Source organism: Nelumbo nucifera, chromosome 1 (genome assembly GCF_055504915.1).
Source record: "Nelumbo nucifera cultivar China Antique chromosome 1, China Antique-T2T, whole genome shotgun sequence".
Taxonomy (NCBI): domain Eukaryota; kingdom Viridiplantae; phylum Streptophyta; class Magnoliopsida; order Proteales; family Nelumbonaceae; genus Nelumbo; species Nelumbo nucifera.
This window is the reverse complement of record NC_142649.1, coordinates 134,436,218-134,457,579: the sequence shown is the minus strand read 5'-3', so window position 1 is coordinate 134,457,579 and position 21,362 is coordinate 134,436,218. Positions and strand designations below refer to the sequence as shown.

At 38.9% G+C, this 21,362-nt stretch overlaps 1 protein-coding gene across 1 annotated transcript; it reads right to left on the bottom strand.

Moving 5' to 3' along the window:
* Positions 1-836: 836 nt before the first annotated feature.
* LOC104586452 (uncharacterized) lies at positions 837-14,841 on the bottom strand. The gene is made up of 18 exons (XM_010243700.3): positions 14,460-14,841; positions 13,963-14,085; positions 13,724-13,849; positions 13,579-13,641; positions 9,857-9,964; positions 9,212-9,289; positions 4,471-4,563; positions 4,217-4,303; positions 3,126-3,227; positions 2,915-3,034; positions 2,740-2,802; positions 2,447-2,580; positions 2,276-2,357; positions 1,795-1,853; positions 1,665-1,710; positions 1,394-1,485; positions 1,241-1,310; positions 837-1,155 (listed from the first exon to the last, which is right to left on the bottom strand). The coding sequence occupies exons 1-18, from the start codon at positions 14,673-14,675 to the stop codon at positions 1,084-1,086; spliced, it is 1,734 nt and encodes a 577-aa protein (XP_010242002.1). The 5' UTR covers positions 14,676-14,841; the 3' UTR covers positions 837-1,083.
* Positions 14,842-21,362: the final 6,521 nt, after the last annotated feature.

Here is a 21,362-nt window from a genome sequence, read left to right as displayed (position 1 = left end):
GAACACAATAAGCGTACAATATGCATAAAAAAATACGGTATGCACGATTTCTATGCATTTCCTATATCTTGATTTAAAAAATACGATATAATTCACCCCATATCGAGTGCATCATATTGAAAATTTGAACCTTGCATAGTATTATACGAGATATTTCATATTTCCAGTGCACGAAGGTAGTGTGTTTTGGGTAGACATGGGTAGAGTTCCTGTGGGCATGAGATCTAGAGTCGTAAAATACACCCTGAACCCAAGGTTATAAATATCGATCCAGGCCAATATGCCCTGTATTGGTGCTTTTATGTTTTATTTATTTTTTTCAAAACCAATTCAAAGGAATCGGTTTAAGTCCTCTGACCCATGACCTACACCCCCTGTTGGGGCATATCAGGAAGGCCCCAATACAATACGTATCAACCAATACCGACCAATACGTAATAATATTTTGAACCTTACCTGGATTTGCTGTCACCAAATCTGATCACAATCAGATCCAAGTAGGAGAGAAACATCTTGTTCGCAGGCTGCAGAAATTGGATTTCTAACATACGATTAAGTCTAATAAACACCCAATTGCGAGATGCCTGTGCTCGGAGTAATCCACCAAGGTTTTAAATATCTATACGCCCGATACGACGGTAGGGGCGTATTGGGCAGTATCTGTAGTTTTTTATTTTTATTTTTTCAAAACTGGTTCAGGGGGCCAGTTTAAGATTCCTTCACCCCCTGAACCGGTCAAAACTCCAATACATCCTCTGTAGGGGCATATCGGGGTGCTCCCGATACGATATGTATCGACCGATACGTGTCGGTTTTTTAAACCTTTTCTTACATGCTTTCTCCGCACCGAAGTTCATCTTTCATTCAAAATCTAGCAATGAGGGCAAATTACAATAGAAAATAAGGCTCTGACTCTGATCATTCGCTGATTTATAACATAGAACGAGGTTAGTCCGACTGTGAACCCACCCAATAAATTTCACCAGCCTGGCATAACAGAACCCCATCAAATCAGGTGCATTCTTCAACATGAAGAGTGTTACACATAACTGAGTACGATAATATGAATAAATTCCAGACGCATTAAAACTTGAAATCCTTCTTCTTTGACTTTCCCTCCTTTTCCTGCATTTTCCTCTTCCTCTTCTTCTCATTCTGCACAATTCCATCCTCATGTAAATGGCAAATTGTTGACCAACAAATAAAAAATTGGAGGGAAAAAACTGTGTAAGCAGCAAACCTCTGCAACCATGTCGCTGAAATCCTCCCGCTGGCTGCGCAGCTTCTCCTCCTCCCTTGCTTCCTCATACCTGCAATGAGGTCCGTATGTCAATAAAACCCAATACAGAGAATATTAGTGCTTAGAGTATCACTCTCCCATGTTATCCCTTACTTTGCAGCCAAAACATTGTCCAGAACTTCCAACTCTTCTGGTTGTAGAGTGACGTCCACTTTGTCTGATTTCTGGCCCCGTAGCAGATCAACCTGAATGTGAAATGTAATAAACCCAGTGAATAAAGGTAAATGCATTGAATGAAAAGGCAATGATAATCCAGTCCATGAGACCATGATGATGATCTTTGGTTCTTGAATAATCAAAGTTATGAAGATCAAAGTTTCCAAACGAAGTGGTTTCCTTCTGAACACTGTCCAAGCATACTTACCCTCTTCGCAGTTGTCTTGTCCTGGGTGCCAGAACCAATAACATACCTGTTCCAGGAAAAGTCAGATTGTTTATATCTACAGGCACTCGGGGTACTAACAACACAGGCTCTCTAGGGTCAGCATACATACGTGTGTGTTGTTCCAAGCAAGGTCCCTGGAGCAATCTTTTCTTCTTTCTCTTCAAGCACCTTTATATATATATATATATATATATAGAAATAAAAAAGGAAATTTCATCAATAATAAAACCTTGAAGTTGCTTAAAAAAAACAACATTGAAATCCAAGTAAATAATCTGATCTCTAGATGGATCCCATCATAAAATATGGTTAATCAAACCCCAAGTCAACTTGGTAATGTTGGGTTAGGCTCAAACAGGAAAATTTTCAATGATATTAATGTTTGACCTAAATCTAGTAAGAAGCAATCCACAGAACTCGAAATTCAGCTCTGCCACTAAGCCAAACCCTTAGGGCAAGTCAGAGAAGGATGCTTCAACCTTCCTCAGGCAACTCAAGTTGGTTTGGATCGGGTTTGTTGAGTTGGTCCCAAGACGCAACCCAAGTTGCACCCATGTAAACCTAACAACAGCTGTAAATGATGTATTTACCTGGTACAGAGGCTTCTCAGGCTCCTTCCTCTGTTGCTTTCGGAGGTCAATAACATCAGGTGTCTCCACCCCAGTTGGAGTACTGAACCAAAAAAAAAAAAAAAAAAGATGAAAATAATACAATAACAAGTAGTATAATACAATAGAATGGCTTAAGGCAAGGCATAATACCTAGAAAGACTATCTACAGACTGAATGCCAGCCTCCAATTCCTCTTCCTCCATTTGTTCTTCTTCCTCCTCCTCTTCTTCTTCCTCTTCTTCCTCCAAATCACCCCAGTGCTTACTCCGATCAACAGGTTCTTCCTGTCCACATACCAAACATTGTTCTTTTATTCCATTCATCAACTCCAAATCGATGAACATTTGAATCATTATCTAGATTAACATGAATTTGATTAAAATCTTTTCAAATGTCTCACAAGTAACCTGTCCGGGGTCAAGAAAAAGGTTGCAATAAATTACCTCATAATTAGGCAGTTCTTGCTGTTGGACCCCAAAAACATCTCCATACAGAGGGCGTCCATACTAACAACAATGTTAACAGATCAAGTGAGATAATGAAGTAATGCTCCACAACAGCTTACTATAAAAACATTTTAAAAAATTACTGTAGAATATTTATGGGAAAAAAACTCACTTCATCAACAGGAGGTTTACCCCAACCACCAGGATGATAACCAAAGCTAGCTCCAGGAGGAATGGGAGCATTCAGTCCAGGGATTTTAAGATGTGGATAAGATGGTGGAGGACCATATCTCTGAATAGATAATCCATTAGTTTATACATAACAAAAGATGGGAAATTAAAAAAAAAAATATTATTGTGCAAAACATATTAGCTCAGTTAACCTGCATGTTGATAAGCCATGGAGGAGGAGCCCCTTCAGGCATACCAAGGGCCTCTTTAAGTTCCTGGGACAGCAGACCTGGCTTGAACTCCCTCAACTTCACCTGTACAAAAAACACAAGGTTGGTACATATTAGCAGAGACCTGGCTTAACACCAAAAGAAGATTTTGCTGCAAAACCATAGAAAAGGAGCAAAATTGCATGTAGCTCAAAAGGTTGAAACTAAATGTAGGAAATGGATCTGTCCCCCCCCCCCCCAGTGTGTGCATGTGTGTGTGTGTGTGTGTGTGGTGGTGGTGGTGGTGGTGGTGGGGCAACCTACATGGACTGATTTGGGCACATCTTATTTTTCCGATATCCCTAGTAGAAAGATAAGGCTGTTTGTAATGATAAAAGGAAAGTTTGTCTTTTCAAATATGTACTCTTTAAATAATAACTGGGAGTTTGCCCCTTTATCAGAAAAGGGATGTGCCTAAATTAATACCTAACATTTATCTGTATATCCAATTACATATAACCAATAATTAGCAATTAGCATGTAATATAATATCATAAATAAATCTGTAAGACCAAAAATTAAAAACAAGGCCACAAACAACCAATCAGGAGTTGCACCACAACATTATCTTTTGTATCATTCACATCAATAGATGCCCTTTGTATACAAGACAAACTAGTTTGACCTAGAGAAATGTCATAGAAGTAACATTGGCATCCATAGTGATTTACTCTTCTTTGCCCTAACATGGAGTGTAAACTAGTAGTAGTGTGGCCTGGAGGGATCCTAGAAAAATAACAAGAACATCCACAATGTTCCACCCTTCCTTGATGCCACCAACATTTGGATATAAATGGCTTTTACTCACAAATATCAGCAAACACTAACTTGCCCTTAAGGAAAGTCAAAGCATTTCTAACTGGATGATGGATAAATCACGTGGGTAAGGTGTCACAGAAACTGTATTCTATAATAAAAACTTAAGTTCCATCTCTAATTGAGTTAACATACTAATACCAAATTACAGAAGAATTAACTCTGAAGGTCATATGCTCAGCTCAATTATCAGAACAATGCCAATATAGAAACTATACCTCAAACTCTTTTCCTTCATGATAAAGATCACCATGAGTTGTCAGCTTTGGTTTTGTCTGATATTTAAAGAATGCATCATGGAGAACCTGCATACAGAAACTAGGCACTTAAATAAAAAGGAATTCAAATAGGTATTCCTATTATAGGTCACCAACAGACGAACTTTGATGAAGAAACAGAGATTTTGAGATGACTAACATGCCAGGGAGGGAAGAACCATATGGAAGGAAACAAAAGGTTAGGACAAGCAAACCTGATAATCAATGTCCATCTTTCCCATCTTTGGTTGCATACGTTCACGTTGCTTCTGTTTTAACTTTTTACTGTCCTCTTTTTCAATGTATGCCTGTAATAGATGCCATAAAACCACGAAATAGGTTGCAAAATTACATCAAGATGCAAGTTTGTGTACCTTTTTGATCATTCAAGATGCAAGAAACATTTATTATTGGAAACAGTAACTTTCATTACTGAAAAAGATAAGTGTACAACTGTCAAGCACTCACTACAGGGAGTGCTGACCCAATAGACCCCACAATTAATTCACAGATTACAGCACAGCCCAAAACAGATTTTCCCTAAGCAGTTCCTTCCTTGGCCAACGTATCAGCTAGCTGATCTCTTGATCCACTTGAAGAGAGCCCCAACCTCCCTTACATAGCTGAAGATTTCCCTCATTTGCTGTCAAAAGCTCCAAGCCCCCAAACTTTCTTTTTGCAGCCATCCTAACAGCAACTTCGAGTCCCCTTCCACCTCCAGGTTGTGAAAACCTCATTACTTAGCCAGCCTCAAACCTTGAAGTAAGGCCATAATTTCAGCTCTTAGTGAATCTCCCACCCCTATAAGTCCAGAATACAACGCCACCAGTCTACCCTCCCCATCTCTGAATACTCCCCCCACTCGAGAAGGGCCCGAAGATGCAAGAAACTTTGAACAAGGCTCACTTCAAAAATAGGTCACTATTTTCCTAAATATAAAGTAAAACACAAAATGTAAGCCCTTTCTATACAATGTGACACATAAATAGTTTTTTTTTTGATAAATTGTGATACATAAATAGTTTGAAACAGGCCAGAAGATGCAAGAAACTTTGAACAAGGCTCAATTCAAAAATAGGTCAAAATTTTCCTACATATAAACTAAAACACAAAATGTAAGCCCTTTCTATACAATGTGATACATAAATAGTTTTTTTTCTTTTTGATAAATTGTGATACATAAATAGTTTGAAATAAAATTTCTTTATTTTTTCCCTTTTTGGTGAGGCAACTGCATCACAATCAAAAACCTCCTATTTAATATAAAAGCTTTTTTTATGGCAATCACACTAACACTTACAGAATTGAAACTAGAAATAGAATCTAAAAGTTACAAGCCTAATTGGTTTTTCTGGTCAAGCAATATTGTTCAAGCATCACCTCTGAGAGTTAATAATGAAGCTTTCTTCAATTCCTTACCATTTGAAATCCTCTTTTTTCAAACCAAGACCCATTCCAAAGCAAACCAATCTAAAAACAAATAAGATTGCATTTTTAAACTTTGGATGAAAAATTAAGTGGATCAATGACATATGTTCAGCTGTTAGGTTTAATTATGTATTATTATTTCTTACTTTACCTTGAATTAGACTTAATTTTTGGAATGGCCAAAGATCTTGATTATTGATTATTTTCTTTTCCAAGAGGGGGATTTTTGGGGAAAAAATTAATTCATACCCACCTGTGCAGTCATGCAAAAACACAAATACAAACTCCACAAATTCAGTGATGATAAATGTTTTGTATTAAAAGGGGCAAGGAAACAACACCAGTAAGGGGGAAGTTGTGCAGAGCATAAGCGAGTGAGCAAAATATAGGGTTATTTTTGGCAGATTTCAATTTGCAGTTGTAACTGAAGCAATATTTTTATCCATCATTTTTTATAGGTAAATATAAGAATTTTATTACTGAAAGAGGCGGAGAACCCCAAGATTACACAAAAGGACCCAATGAGAAAAAGGCACACCAGTGGGGATAACTTTGACTGTTGGGGCCCAACAGCCTATGCGGTTGAGAGCGCTTTTGAACTGAACACGTTCATCAACTCACACCCATGTCTAGGTTTTTGGTCAAAAGGAAATAGGGGCAATTACTATTTTACCCCACTCTCATGATAACATGGCATTCCCAAGAATGTACTCAATAGTAGGGGTGCTCACGGTTCGGTTACCGAACCGTGGGGTGATTTTCTAGACCGAACCAACCTGTTCGATTTTTAAATCTAACCGAACCGATGCAACCGGTTAACCACGGTTCGGTTTTTCGGTTTTTCTTTGCACTGAAAATTAAAAAAAGGGGGAAAAAACCTTCCCTCTTGTAGAAGAGACTGAGTGAGAGCCGATGGAGAGAGACCAAGAGATGAGAAATTGAGAGGAGACGCCAGACGGTCTAAGAGAGAGTGAAGGCTCTGAGTCTAAGAGTGAGAGTCAAAGAGATGACTGATGAGAGAATGAGAGCCAATGAACAGAATTGACTACTGAGAGAGATTAGAGGGAGAGGCACTCACTGAGAATGAGAGACACCGCCGGTCAGAGGCGATCGCCCATTGGTAGGTCTGGCCCGTTGGGGAAGAAGAAGAAGAGTCTGAGAGAGAGAACAGAGAGTGAGACAGGTCGCCTGGTCAGACGTTGGAGGGCGGAGCGCCAAAGGCCGTCGGTCCGTTGGGGAAGAAGAGAACTGAGACTCAGAGTTTGAGAGAGTGACGGAGAAAGCTCAAAGAAGGAAAGTAAGGGGAAACTGGAAAGGCGCGGCGGAGGTAGGAGGTCGATTATTACATTATTAGGGATTCGATTTTCAAAGAGACTGTCAAACTGAGAGACTGGTAGTGATGCAGCGTTCGGTTTTCAATTTATTAGGATTCGATTTGCGCCTTGCGCTTTTAAAACACTTTTTCGGTTTTTTTGCACACCCCTACTCAACGGCATAGGCTGTTGGCCCTAAAGTTTAAAATTTTTGAATATTATTAAAAAATTCTTCAATATTTCATTAAAATCATCATAATTTTTTAGAAATATTTCCTAAAAGAACCAGTAGGGAAGCGGAGATTGGATAATTGACTTGCTACATTGATATGATTCACTTACTAAGTCACTATAATTCAAAAAAGAAGAAAAGAAAAATGCATATAACTACAAAAGAGTATTCTCAATCTAATCAAAACATGTAACAATAAAGACATATAATGACAAGTAATTGACATATATAGAGATGAGACGATGGCTAAGGACCAAAAGGGAGACAAAGAGAAAAATATCTATTACAGTCTCTTAATTTTTCCTACCTGATTTAATCAGTTCTTTGCTATGGTTTTTTGATTCTTAATGTGCAATTATATTAAAATTCCATGTTTCTGGAAAACTTTCCTGATTTTTTAGATTTTCCAAATATCCTAGAGAAATTAGCTAAACATCTCCAAAATTTCTCCAGCTCTACATGGAAAAATGTTAATTGATATCAAAATCACAAACCATGGATCCTTCCATTGATACCATGCATATTTTTACATCTAAAAACCAAAAGGTCTATAAAAGACTGGCTCAATTTCTGAATCATGTTCGATTAAACTAAGAAGTCCACAAATTCGGAGAAAAAACTCTCCTTCACTTCATGCTAATATTTCAAATTTTAGTCCCCACCATGGCTTTCAGTGAGATGAAATTTGGCCACTTACAGTGTCACATCATCAAATAGCCAAATACCAACTAATGCCATAACTGCTTCAGGCTAATTTGTCTATAAGAGAAGAACAAGATATTCCAAGAGAATATCACTAGGACACAGGATACACAATTTAGTAGTGATTATTATACTATTTGCATAGTATCTATAAAAAAAATTATACTATTTGCATAGTTATTTTCGTTTTTTATTTTTTGATAAGCAATCAAAGAGAATTCTATTTTTTTAACATTAAAAAAAATCTGTCCTAGGCACAAAACATATAAAAAAACACCAGAAAATGGTGGAACTCCACTAATTTCAGAAACATAGGAGAAACATCTGAGAACTGCTTCAATGCTCTACTCCAACTCATCAGCAACCATTCAACTCTGGAGATGATAGCCTCCATGGGGGGCCTTGTCTTCAAATAGTCTGTTGCTACCTTTCCTTTCTAAATGGTCCAGTATATAACAAACAGCAGAAAATTCCAAATAGCAACTTTGCTTTGGGTGAGAAACTCTTTACCCACCAGCAGGCCAGCAACTTAGTTACAGAACAAGGAAAAAAGACCCACTTTCTATGGAATAAACAAAGGAAGTGGCACCAAATCAAAGAACAAAACGGACAATGAATGAGCAGATGGTTAGCTGATTCCAGCACCTCTCTGCGCAAATAACAGACATTCTCCAGTTGCATGCCCCTTCTCAATTCTCATCAAGGTGTCAATGGTCTGAATCTTTCACCACCCAGAACACAGAAAATTCTCTTCAAGGGGACTTATGCCTTCCAAATCCAAGCCCAAATGCTAACAGGATAGGAGCCATTCAAGACTCTGTAACAGGATTTTGTGGAGAACAAACCTGATTTCTCCAGCTTCCACATTCTTGAACCCCTCTCCTGAACATTTAAGTTAACTGCATTTAACCTTATTATGAGTTGCTCCAACAATCCCACCTCTCAGTCATTGACATTCTGTCTAAAGTTAGGCTCCTAATAATAGCCAAAATTCATCAAAATAATCCTAAATCATTCCAAAACCCAAAAACATCTATCATCCTTTAACACTGAAAAAGATACTAACCCTGTTACAGGTCTGTGGCTATATGCTATATTGGTAATTTAGAGACATAACAGCATTTTTTAAGATTTTAGCCAGTAACACTATGGTTAGTAACTAAACAACATGGTTGGAAAGGACGAAGTGAAGCAAGACTTCAGGCAGTATCAAAATTTTCTAAGAATTGGAATCACCTGGAAAAGGATGAATATGAATAGCACTGGAAAATTATTCATTACCTGTCTTATTTTCTCAATTCCTGTTGCAGCAATGAAATCAGGAAGTTGGAAAGGCTGCTTTTCAATACCACGCTTTCCCTGAAAAAAAAACCAAATACACAAATTACTCAAGAGAAACCAACAAACAAATAGAATCATGGTTCTAGCATTCAATGCTAAATAGGTCCACAAATAAGAATTTTAAAGCGCTGTTAACCGCCCATCTGCATTGTCAAAAAAAGAGAACATTTAGTCCAAGCATTATTGACAATGAAAACAACACATGTGGAATTGCATAGCAAAATCATTAATTCCCCATCCAATCAACAATCCTCCACTCTCTGGCATGCAGAACAGGCCATCTAACCTAGGCATGTTATTTTTCATACAGAAGTGGCATGATTCAATTAATCACACCCCCACCCACCCTTGAAAATATATCAAAAGAGAAACAAGAGTCCCCTTCGCCAAACACCAACAAGTCCTGTCTCCGTGATTGTTACAGCCAGTCCCCTGCAAGAACCACATATACATATAAGAGGAATGAAACCTTATCGACTTTATCTTCCCTCACCCTCTTCCACAACCTCCATGTACCGTGTCTTCTTATCAAGCATACAAGCATGCATTACCCCAAATTCCATTCATGTCAATACAGAGACACACCTGCAAGAACTTCCTTTTTTGGCACCAATGCCTTGGCACAGGTACAGTATTCCGGTACGATTTCAAATACACAAGCAACTTCGGATCAGCTGCTGTCGCATCCCATACCTTAGAAATGACAACACTGTTAATGCAAGATCAAACAACGAGGCTGTAGCCATCAAATAGAAAATACAATCAAATATGAAAAAAATGCTAGACACCCTGGAACCAGTTAACTGAGTAAAGAACTTAAGTGGATCAGCAGACAACCTATTACCTATATTTGCATAATCATATAGTAACATAAAAAATGTCAAAATTCAACAAAAGTGTGTAGTATTTTAATAGGTTATACTAGTTTATAGATGTGCTCACAAGCCCTTTTTTCGTCTTTCCATGTCAAACACCCAAATGTGTCTCAGATTCTGATTCTTGTATCCATGTCAATTGTCCATGCAACATTTTGGTGTAATACAATAACACCTTTGATAGATTAAAAGCAATGTTTTAAAATGCGGAGGCGTGACGCGAGGCGTTCCACTACCTAGAAGCGTGAGGCGTAGTTCAGAACGCAAGAGGTGTAAGCCTCCCGAACACAAGGAGGCGTAAGCCTCCTTAAGAGGAGGGGGGTTAGGAGGAGGATGAAGAGGAAGGGAGGATCTCATTTTTTTCTTTATTTTTAATAAAAATCTTTTATATTAAGAAGAATAAAGATGCATAACATTAGTTGAAAGGGGGGGTCTAGAGGACGAAGCCCCCCAACCGAAGGGGCAGGGGACAAATCACTTTCTTTCCCCTTATCTTTTCTTCCCTTCCCTTTCCTTTTCTCTTTTTTCTTCTCTTTCTTTTTCTTTCCCTTCCCTTTCTTTTCCTTTCCCTTCCTTTCCTTTTTTTTCTTTTTTCATTTTTTTGTCATTTTTAAGATGTGCATGAGGCACATGAGGCGTACGCCTCTAGCAGGCCTCATGAAAAAAACGCAAGAGGCGTACGCCTCAGAGGTGTCAGCGCCTTTGGCATACGCCTCAGGGCGTTTTGGAAGCGCCTCACCTGGAGGCGTGCCTCCAGGCATACGCCTCCCACGCCTTTTAAAACACTGATTAAAAGACAGCAGTTTTTTTATCAATAACAATTATGTTGTATCCATTAAGAGAAAAGCTTCCTACTACCCAAAAGTAAGAATACTCTCTATGGACATCTTTTTAAGCAATGAAGAGGTTAACTAGGCTATAGTTGGTGAAACAAGGGACCCTTTGGCTTGGTTGGTTAAGTGTGACGGTTTCCAAGAGAATCTCTTTTATCTGGGCCCTACTATCCTTGAAATGATATTCTCAAAACCTACAATAATTTTATTCCTTACATTATATTTGGGATTAGAAATGGTAATAACACCAAATTATGGTGTGACTTGTGGTTAGGGAGGAATTCATGGAGAATCTCCTTTCCAAGAATCTACCACATCTTCCTCTTCAAAGAGCTTGTAATCTCCTGAAATTCTTTCCAGGGGGAGCTGTGGAATCTTAGTTTGGACTTTTCTCCTAAAGGTCCATTGACATTGATAGAGAGAGCCTATTTCGTTAAGAACAAAGTCCATTTTCAGTTGCTAAAAAAAGGTTTTTCTTGTTATCCTTTTACTCCCTTGATGTTTCTTGAGATTCTGCCTTTAAGAGAGATCTTGGAGATTTTGAGTGTAATGAAGCTTTTAATCTTGTTGAGTTGCTTAAACATAACTTTGTCCAACCCTCAGGTCTTGATTCTAGGGTATAGATTGATCATTTTGGTGTTTTATCTTGTTCTATTGATCCCGCTAGGATCAAAGCCTTTTTATAGGAAACTGCTTTGAAAATAATAGACATTGGTGACATACTCCAATCATAATATTGGTTCATCTCTCTATATTTGTGCATCCTCTGCTTGGGTGTGGTGAGAATGCTCTTTTTGGAGCTTTATGGAACTGCATACAGGCTTAATGGAGCTTTTGGACTTAGATTGTTCCCCAAATTACAACATGAAAAAGTATATGGAAGTGCACAAGAGGTGAAGTCTTCTAGCCTGTTTGGAAATAAAAAAGAAATGCAAGAACCTTGAAAACAAGGAATAAGAGGTTTATAATTTGATTGACTCTGGTGACAAAAGTGGCCCATTAGATTTCAACAAGAGGGGAAATATCACCAGCAGATAAACTATTTGCTTGTTGGCCTAAAATGAGAGGAAATATCACGGCAAAAATAGTTTGAAGTTGCATTCCTTTTGGCATTTGTTGGGAGATTGGGAATGAAAGAAATAGAAGACTTTTTGAAGATAAGGCATGAAGAAGGGATCAAATCACTCTTTTATGTGGGAAAAGGTAATGGATTGGGTTCTTATCAAGGTTTTAGAAAACGACCCGGAAATGGAACCGTTCTGGCCACCGGTTTCCGGGTCAATGGTTCGAATGGACGGCCCATTCTGACAACAAACATTAAAGAATAAAAAAAAATTAAAAATAAAAACGGCCAAAACCATTGAACGGGTCAACGGTTCGACCGCCCGGGTCAATAGGTCGTTGACCGGTTCAATGGTTTTTGGGCAAGGACCGGATTTGGGGTAAAACGGAACAAGTTGCCTAGACGGTTCCCGGGCCAAACAGTCCGACCGTCCATGTCAACAGCGGTTCGAAAACCATGGTTCTTATGCTCCCTGAATTTGAAGGAGTCTCAAAGGAGGATCTTAGAGCAAATTTTTGGTCTCTACTTGGTTTAGAGTCAAGCAGTTATTTCTTATTTTTGTTTTTACTTTGTTTGATGTAGTACCATCTTGGTTCTAATGTAAGCCTTTGGTTGTGATTTCTCGTTACCTTTACAGTTGTACTTCTTCTTTCTATTAATAAAATGTTCTTTTTTTTTATTTATTACCAAACAAAAAAAATTTCAACAAGAGAGGAATTTAAAGCACATACAAACTCCATTATTGGGGGATGGCAAGCTGTAGATAGTTTTGCAACAGGGAAAGATAACGGACCCAAGCATGGACCCATCCACAGAAGAAAACATAAGGATTAGATTTAGTGGATGCTGAGTTGACAATCAAAGTCCATCTGAGGTGGGAGAAGTGTTCATGAATAGGTAGGGTAACATATTGCCAAGCAACTCAAAACCAGTAGAAGAAATTCTTTGAGAGCCAAACTTCTCTCTTTGTTACAGGGCCTTAAACTGGCATCCTCTTCAATCTGGAACTACTTATTAGTTGAATGCCAAGTGGTTTTATAGTGGATGTCAGCTGTTGTTTTGTCCTTGGATCAACCAACCTGGTCAATTCACTTGCAAGGAAAGGTAGAAAGATCCAAATCAGTTTGGAGACACCAGGCCCAAGGTTTTAGCCACATGACTGAGTTTATCTTGCTTTTCTATTTTCCCAGATTATTTAGGATGGTCAGCTGCTCATCTACATGTTGTGCATCATATCCATACTTGATACATTCTTAAACGCAAGATACTCTTACTTTTTATTTCTAAATCATTCGTGACCCTCTTTGATCATGGTTACTGATAAAAAAAGTTTTCCTTAGATTTAAAAATCCGGTTTACCATTACACCAAGTAACGGCCCCTAAGATACAGACAGATACAATTCTCCTAATGGTTACTACTGACACACTATAACTTAGACGGAACAGACAGAAGACAATTATGAGCTTCCATAAATGACAACTGAGGCAGTAAAAAAAAATAACAAGGCATGCAGGGATATATTAGTCACCCATACCTCAACAACATCAGGCCTTGAGCATATCTGTTTCAATTCAGCAATATTCATTCGTCGTTGGAGCTACAGGAAGATAGCTTAAATTATTAAGTCCTAACAACAAGGCGGAAGAGAAATGAAGCATAGGGGTGCCAGTTAGTCAAACCTTTTTCTTTTTATTTGACAGTCCCTTTTCCTTCTGCTTGGCATCCTGCTCTTCCTCTTCTGAATCTGAATCCACCTTCTTATTTGAGGCTGCATTAGCAGCTGTTTCATTATTTTTATCACTTTCCTGAATAGAAGTAAAAGATGCCTTTATGTAGGAAAAATAAAAAAAAGGGAAAAATAGCATGAAAACGTTATAAATTTCAGAATTAATTAATTTTTCTACAATCGCATACACACCTCTGTCGTAATAGCAGCATCACCGAAGCTGAACTTCTCGAAAACCTTTTTAAAATCTTCAAGTAAGTCGTCCTCTAACTCAGCCTTTTCGCGGACGTACTCTACTTCAACTTGCTCGACAGCCTATAATTATCACCATTTGAAGAGACAATGTATTTGTGAGAAGATATATGATGCCGAGAAGGCAAAATACGATAACTGGACTACAACCCCAAACAGCCAATAAACCATCCAACAAAGTTGAATGGAAAAGACTTAATGATATCATAATCCTAAATTTAACAGAACAATGAGTTGGATTTCAGTCCGTAATTGTATACCAGATCTCAAACCTAATCTACTGCAGACCAGTTTACACGAATTCACAGAAGCTTCTTCAATCTATCATTGTACTCAGTAACCAAAACTCTGAAGTCTCTAAGTGACGACAAAGGTTAGCTTAAGTAAGAAAATGACTGATTCCAAAATAACAAAAAAAATAAAAACAAAAAAAAAACCTTCTGTGGATCGGCGTTTTCCTTGGCTTCATCTTCGGCGCCTTCGCTATCGTCGGCCACAACATCGGTGGTCGCTTGAGATGGTGCTTTGTTGTTCTTCTTCTGCTTTCGTCTCCGCCGGCGCCGCTCGCTCTCTCGCGATTTTTTGTTGTCAGAGTTCTTCTGTTGCAAATCCCCATTAGCGAGTCCATTTCCGTTCGCGAGCTCCACCGTCATCCTCGCCCTTTCAGCTCCGAATTTACGAGAAATCTCTCAAACGTTCGAGGGGAGGCTTTCCCGCGTAGACGCCTAGTTGGGGACGGAAATGACAGAACGAACTTATCCCCGCACCCGCTCCTCTTCGATTTCAATGGCAAATGCCAATGCAGAGCAACTGCGCACCGTCAACAGAACAGACTGAACATCAGGATTTGCTGGGAGACCGCAAGGAAGGTCTAGCAACTGATCATGAGTGCTGCATTCGCAAGATTTGATCGATCCCATCAAATCGAGTCCGGCCTTACAAAGCACACCTCACGAGGACCCCATAGGCCCGTCCCACCATATATTGGGAACATCTTCCGTCGTTTGTGTTGTTATTCATGGGAGATCTTCTCAATACACGGTGGGATGGGGTTTGAAGTCTGTATAAGATGCGCTCTGTGGAATTCGGCTTCGGTCGAGTTCATATCTCCGCCTCACAACGCTCCACAGCACATCCCGCCGTGTATTGAGAGCATCTCTCGATGATAATATCATCGGTATCGGGAGATGTGCCCAATACACGACGAGGATGTGCTATAGGGCATTGTGGGGCGGGACGTTATGGGGGCGGAGATGTGGTCTCGCTTCCGTCAGGGTAAAACCCATTGGAGCAGCCCTTACAGTTTTGTATCGAGAATATATCCTTGTTTATGTGTTTTATTTCATGTTGTCAATGCAAAATTGCAAAAAGCGATTGAAATAGTTTAGGTACGGCTTCATTAGGGTTGTTCATAAGAAGGTCCAATCCGATCAAACCGATCAATTCAGACCGACTCAACTTGAGTTGGTTGGGTTTTCATAAGCACCGGTCGGTTTCGGGTTGTACAAATTCATAAACCGACTCGAACCGAACCAACTTAGTTCCTACTTAATTAAGTTGCCTCTATCCTAATTCCTAATTACAACCTAACCTAGTCTTCTAGTTCCTATTTAACTAAGTTGTCTCTATTTTAGTTTTTATAGTCTTTTACACCAAATAGGCAACCAATTAGGCAACTACAATTATAATTAGGTGTCATTTTTTACTTAGATTAGAACTTAAAAAGTTTCTTGAAATATACAAATTTCATCCTTCTTTCTATAAAACAGTTTGACTTTTTATTTTCTTGATAACTTTTGTCTTCTATTTTAATTCTAACTTTTTAAATATATTTTTAGAAAATATCTTAAAAACTTCAGTTTTCAGAATAGATATTTTCTTCTAGACTTCTATGTCCTTTTTGTACATGAGCAAAACCGAAACCGACCCAAACCGACCAGGTCGGTTTTGCTTAACACTGGGTCGGTTTCGGTTTCCATCTCAGGTAACCCGACCAGGTCAGGTCGGTTGGGAAAACCCCAGTAAACCGACCCAACCCGACCCGTGGACAACCCTAGGCTTCATCAGGGCAAATCCGCACCCGCCCACACCATTCCAACAGACTATTGCAACTTTGCATTGCGAATATCTCTCCATAATATAAAATATACAAGTACGAAGATATATTCAATGTAAGGCAGAAAAGATTGTTCGAATGGGCTTTGCCCTGACCGAAGCCAAACTCGTAGGCATGGGTTTATCCCAATGGAAGCCGATCTCTACTCTATGAGGAGTATATCCTGATTTCATTAAGTATATGTTTGGCATCGACGGTGTAGATACAGCACCATTTGCTGATGTATGGGTTGGAGGCATCATTTTCTGATAAAACGGTGTCTTTTTTTTTGTTTGGAAAACGTTGTTGTCAAGTACGACGTTTCCTGGAGCAACAACAACACTTTATGTTTGGTACCAATTCTCCATATCTGTTTTCAGCACTAGTACCCATTATAGGAAGTCCACATCACGTCCTCTTTGGTAGCAATGAGCTCCAATCTAGGAAAACGTCAAATTCGGCGTTGCTCCAAACCATGCCTTCTCAATTTCCAAGGCATGACTTGGAGCACCATTTTTTATGGAAAAGCGGTTCCAAACATATTGGCATTTTCTGGAGCATCATTTTTTCGATGTGGTGCTGATGTGTCACTATTTTCTGGAGCAATGGCATCGATGCCAAATAGATGCCAAATCAACTGGTTAAGAACTGGCAACCTGGAAGATGGTTTTTAACTTTTTATTTTTACTTTTTTATTTGTGAAAATTCTATATTAGGGTCCCTAAACTTTAAAATGTGTACCTAAACTTTCAAAATACATCATTTTACTGCAAAACCATTAACAGTTGTTGTACGGCATATGAAAGAACACAAATACCCTTCAAGCGTCATATATTTTTCATTGAACTAGTTTTCCTCCTTTCTCCTACCACTTCAACAATTATCGATAAATCTAATTCCATCAACCATATCCACCATCCCCACATGGTCGGAAAACGCACATAACGTTTTCCTCTCACCATTACAGCCAAGGATTTTTTCTTCCTCATTTGTTGATAATAAACCAGTTTATTTTCTCACGTTCCTTGGTGAAATTTAATCTCCACCTCAATAAATTGTTCTTCAACAAGTTATTTCCTCAAGTTATGGAGCCAGGTTATTTTCCTCATGTGTAGATAATGGATCCAGGTTCTCAAGTTATGCAATTTGGTGATAATGGACTCAGATTATTTTCTTATGTTCCTTGGTGAAATTTAATCTCCACCTCAATAAATTCAACAGGTAAATCTAGGGATATTCTCTCACTTTCCTTGGTGAAATTCAAACGTCTGATCAGAATAAGCTTTGAATTTTTCTTCCTCATTTGCTATTGGTGGAGGATTAATAAAGAGGCTTTGATCCTGTAGTTTGTCATTCAAAACCAAAAACTTAAGAAAATAACCTTGGTCAATCCCATTTTCCTCATCGGATAGCTTGGCTTGGTTCACAGCCAATTTGGGGCCAAAGTCGGTGAATTGTGTAACTTCGGAGAAGCTCAATCTGTCGAGAGACGTGGCACTACAAAAGCCAAGAGACATTTGGTGAGGCAAAGGATTGTTCAGCATGTAATCCACCATTCTTGTATTAGTGTCACTGGAGTTCTGATCACCAAACCGTTGCTTCAATTACTGTGTGATAGTAATCTAGAGGGTAATCTAAACCTGTGAAGCCCGTCGGTAGACAGGCAACAATTGAGGTTTCAAGAGACACATGGCCACGAATAATCATAAGAGAAAAATGCGAGATGACTGAGAGTTAGGCTACCGAGTAGCTTTCTTCCTTGTCCATTATTTTATATATAGAAGTGAGATGAGATGACAAGATCGAACTAGGAAAACCAAAGTGAAGTCAATCTCAACCCATCTAAGAACAGAAACTTTCCTCCAAATTACCCAACCTGGGTCCCCACAAGAGAGAAGGTGACAAAAGAGTCAACTTACAGCCAGTAAGTTGACATGTTTCGAATTAGACAACTTAGAAGGATTAGATTTTCTTCAGCTGAAGCAATGAATATTGAACATCTGACGGTGAAAACTAAGTAGCTAGAAGGCTGAAATGGCTTCTCCTCCGTTGTTTGAGAAGAAAAACAACAAAGAAAATTAAATGGGTTTTGCTTTTGAAGAAGGTGAAGTACTTGCAAAAGCATGGCCATTGCTATGCATGTTCAAAATTCAGATTTGAACTGAGGATATGGCAAAATTGTCACTTTAGAGAGAGAGAGAGAGAGCAGCCTATTGAATTTATTGTTAAACAGTGTATGCCCTTAGCTCCAATCAGTTCGATGTACATTATGACATTTATTGTAAATGAATAAAGTACATATTTGATTCATGTTATAGTGGTGTGTTTTTGTGTAATACCCTTAAACTAGACACTTATAAGACTCGTGTTAGTTTAGAATGTTCATAGCCGTTGGATAAGTTTGGGGAGATTTATCCTGCTAAGGCTGACATTGATGTGCCGCCAAGTGTTGGGGTGGCCTGTCTTAGCTGCTAGGGTGAGACCCAAGGTACATGTAGTGTAGGTTTACTTGAAACCCTGAATTGGACCAGATTTCCAATATTGCCTTGGACCTTGGTGATTAGTGGGCAAAACTGGAAAGTTACACCTGACCCCTAGACTCGATTATGATACTGCACTAGGTATCGGATTGGGTTGTCTTTGATATGCCAATCAGTGAGATCCTTAGCAGGGGTCAAAACTTGGGTATGTTGGGACAGTTCGAGAATTCATCTGAGTGGATGATCATAGTGATAGGATCAGCCCCTTTGTCGGACAAAGGTAATGATCGGGGATGCACTCTCTCTGATGGAAACCAAGACTGCCGGCAGCCAATTTCAATCGTTGAAATTTGTTTTGCAAAATATATTTTATATACGGATATAAATATATATATTATGGTTTCAAAATATTTGCAAAAGGTTTTAATTCCCGGGATTCATGTGAGTAGAGAGTGGAGCATTGTTCCTTGCAACCGAGGGAGAGGTCCTCTCTTGTGGGGTAGTGTTTGATCATTATGGGCTGAGAAGTTAAATGTAAGACCATTGAGGGTAATACCTGATGGGCTATCTTGCATCTGCCCACAGTCCCTGGGTTTTTATAAGGTGGCTTAGCCTAGGGACCACTTAGTGTAAGTGTTGGGCCCATTAGGAGTCCATGTGATAGGCTTCAAGGGGTTCACTGTCTTTATAGTGAATTCGGCCAGGCCTTGTAACAGAGGCTGGCTTGAACCAATGTGGCTTATGTGTAGATCAATGTTTGGGTCCCACACTATATAAAGAAGCCCAACTGGGCAGTAGGTTGGAAGCAGTTTGAGCACTTAGACTTTTTGGGCCTAAAGCCCATTTCGAACTGACCTAGTTTGACTAGTTAAATAAGGGGGCGGATCTGGGATTAAATCAGCAGATAGGATAGGGTCTTACCCTATCCACTCAGAGAGTCCAGATCTGAATTCAGATCTGGAAACCTCCTAATGAGATTAAGAGAGAGTTGATCTAATCTGTAAATAAGATAAGAGATTATCCTTATTTCTTAAAGATAACTCTTGATTTGGATTAGGAAACTCCTAATGAGATTAGGAGCTCCCTTTAAGCCTATAAAAGGAGGAGGGGGCAAACCATTCAGTTCATCCTCAGCATCCCAAGCTTCTCAGAGATCAGATCTCATAGCACCCAGAGAGAAGACAACAACAGTGTGACTACGCTATCTTCTCCCTGCGATTTCCTCCAGTTGCCGCCATACTGCCAGTTCGATCTCCATTGTAGGAGCGATCAAGAGGTGTCTTGATATCAGTTTTTGGGAAAGGTTGATATGAAGTCGTGCTCACTGCCTCCATCGAATTCTTGCTGAAGAATTCGGTTCGCTGGACAAACTCTGTTGATTCTGCTCCACCGTTCGCTGTGTCATCTTCAGTGGGAGCAGTCTTTGGAGTCTTCTTTGGGCGTGAATACCTTCATTGGGAGATACTATTTCTTCGTATCATGTATATCCCTCTCCTACAGTTCTGGTTTAGATCTGGTTTGGTTCTTGGTCCAAGATTGATCCTTGAAAAATGCAGTTTTCTAAAATAGGAAATGCGATTCCCAGATGGGAGAGAGGAAATTTTTGAAATTTCGCCCTACTTTCCTGTAGGGTTCGGCCATCCATATGATGGATCTCTCATCCCTTCATTTATTGAAGGAGAGACTACCCTGTACTTTGGGCCTTGCTTGTTTTCCTTCCTCCGCTCAATTGGAGGAGTCTAGTGGCATGGTAGAGGCTCCACGTTGGGTTTGGGGATGTAAGGGAGGAGACGACACACACAAACATTGTATTATATGGAAGAAGATGATGAACATAGTTTGGAAGGATAATTTTATCATTTTTAAAATATTTAATTTGCATATGTCATCACATGATATACATAATTGACGGTTTATTAATGGTAGGGTACTAAATGGGCACATTTTAAAGTTCACGAGCAGGGAGCAAAGTGACATTAGGCTCAAAGTACAGGGTACTAATATGGAATTTTCCCTTTTTATTTTATATGTCCCAAGTTCCCCGGTTCTGCATCTCCTACCCACAAAACACTACCTCTATAAATTGAAAACATCTCACCGTGCATAATAAGCATAATAACATGTAAGAGGATGAGGTGTTCCCCATGTGTGGCGGTGATGTTATGTGGGTATGTATGGGTAGAGTTATCATGGGTAGGAAACCAGAATTCAAGTTTCCAAATCCAATAGTTCACAAATTTTATCATTGACTCGGTTTTTTGTTGAGAGTTAAGACTACATGTGTAAATTGGGTGGACTTTTAACTGCAAAAAGGAGATAAGTCTTTAAAATAAGGAATGTCAAATGCATTCTAAATTCAACGAAAACCCAACCCTAACAATTTAACCAAGAATTGAAGCTTGAGGCGAAGCTTAAATTTCCAATCCCGGCCCAATTGTATTGAAATTAAATGCATTCAAGTTGGGTTTTTTTTTGTTTATAAAGCCACTCAAATTGGACATGTGTTAGTTAATTAGTCTACACTAAAATTTGATATAAATGTATATATATATATATATATATATATATATGTATAATTATAAAACAGGGGTTCCATCTGATAAGTACAACTTTTGGCCTCTAGTATCAATAAAATAATACTTTTAATATAATAGCTAGGTTAGGATAGTGTTTTTTGAAAAAAATATCAATTAAGGGCATTGTGATACGAGATGTATGCACCTATAAATTATATTTGGTACCAAATGACTCTACTCCCTTATTCT

What these genes read in the sequence shown, in the direction of transcription:
- LOC104586452 (XM_010243700.3), bottom strand. Translation starts at nt 14,675, where the DNA reads ATGACGGTGGAGCTCGCGAACGGAAATGGACTCGCTAATGGGGATTTG. An exon ending in CAAGGCCTGATGTTGTTGAG is followed by an intron (nt 9,965 to 13,578) that starts GTATGGGTGACT and finishes GTCATTTCTAAG; the next exon opens with GTATGGGATGCGACAGCAGC. An exon ending in TCTGTAGATAGTCTTTCTAG is followed by an intron (nt 2,358 to 2,446) that starts GTATTATGCCTT and finishes TTTTTGGTTCAG; the next exon opens with TACTCCAACTGGGGTGGAGA.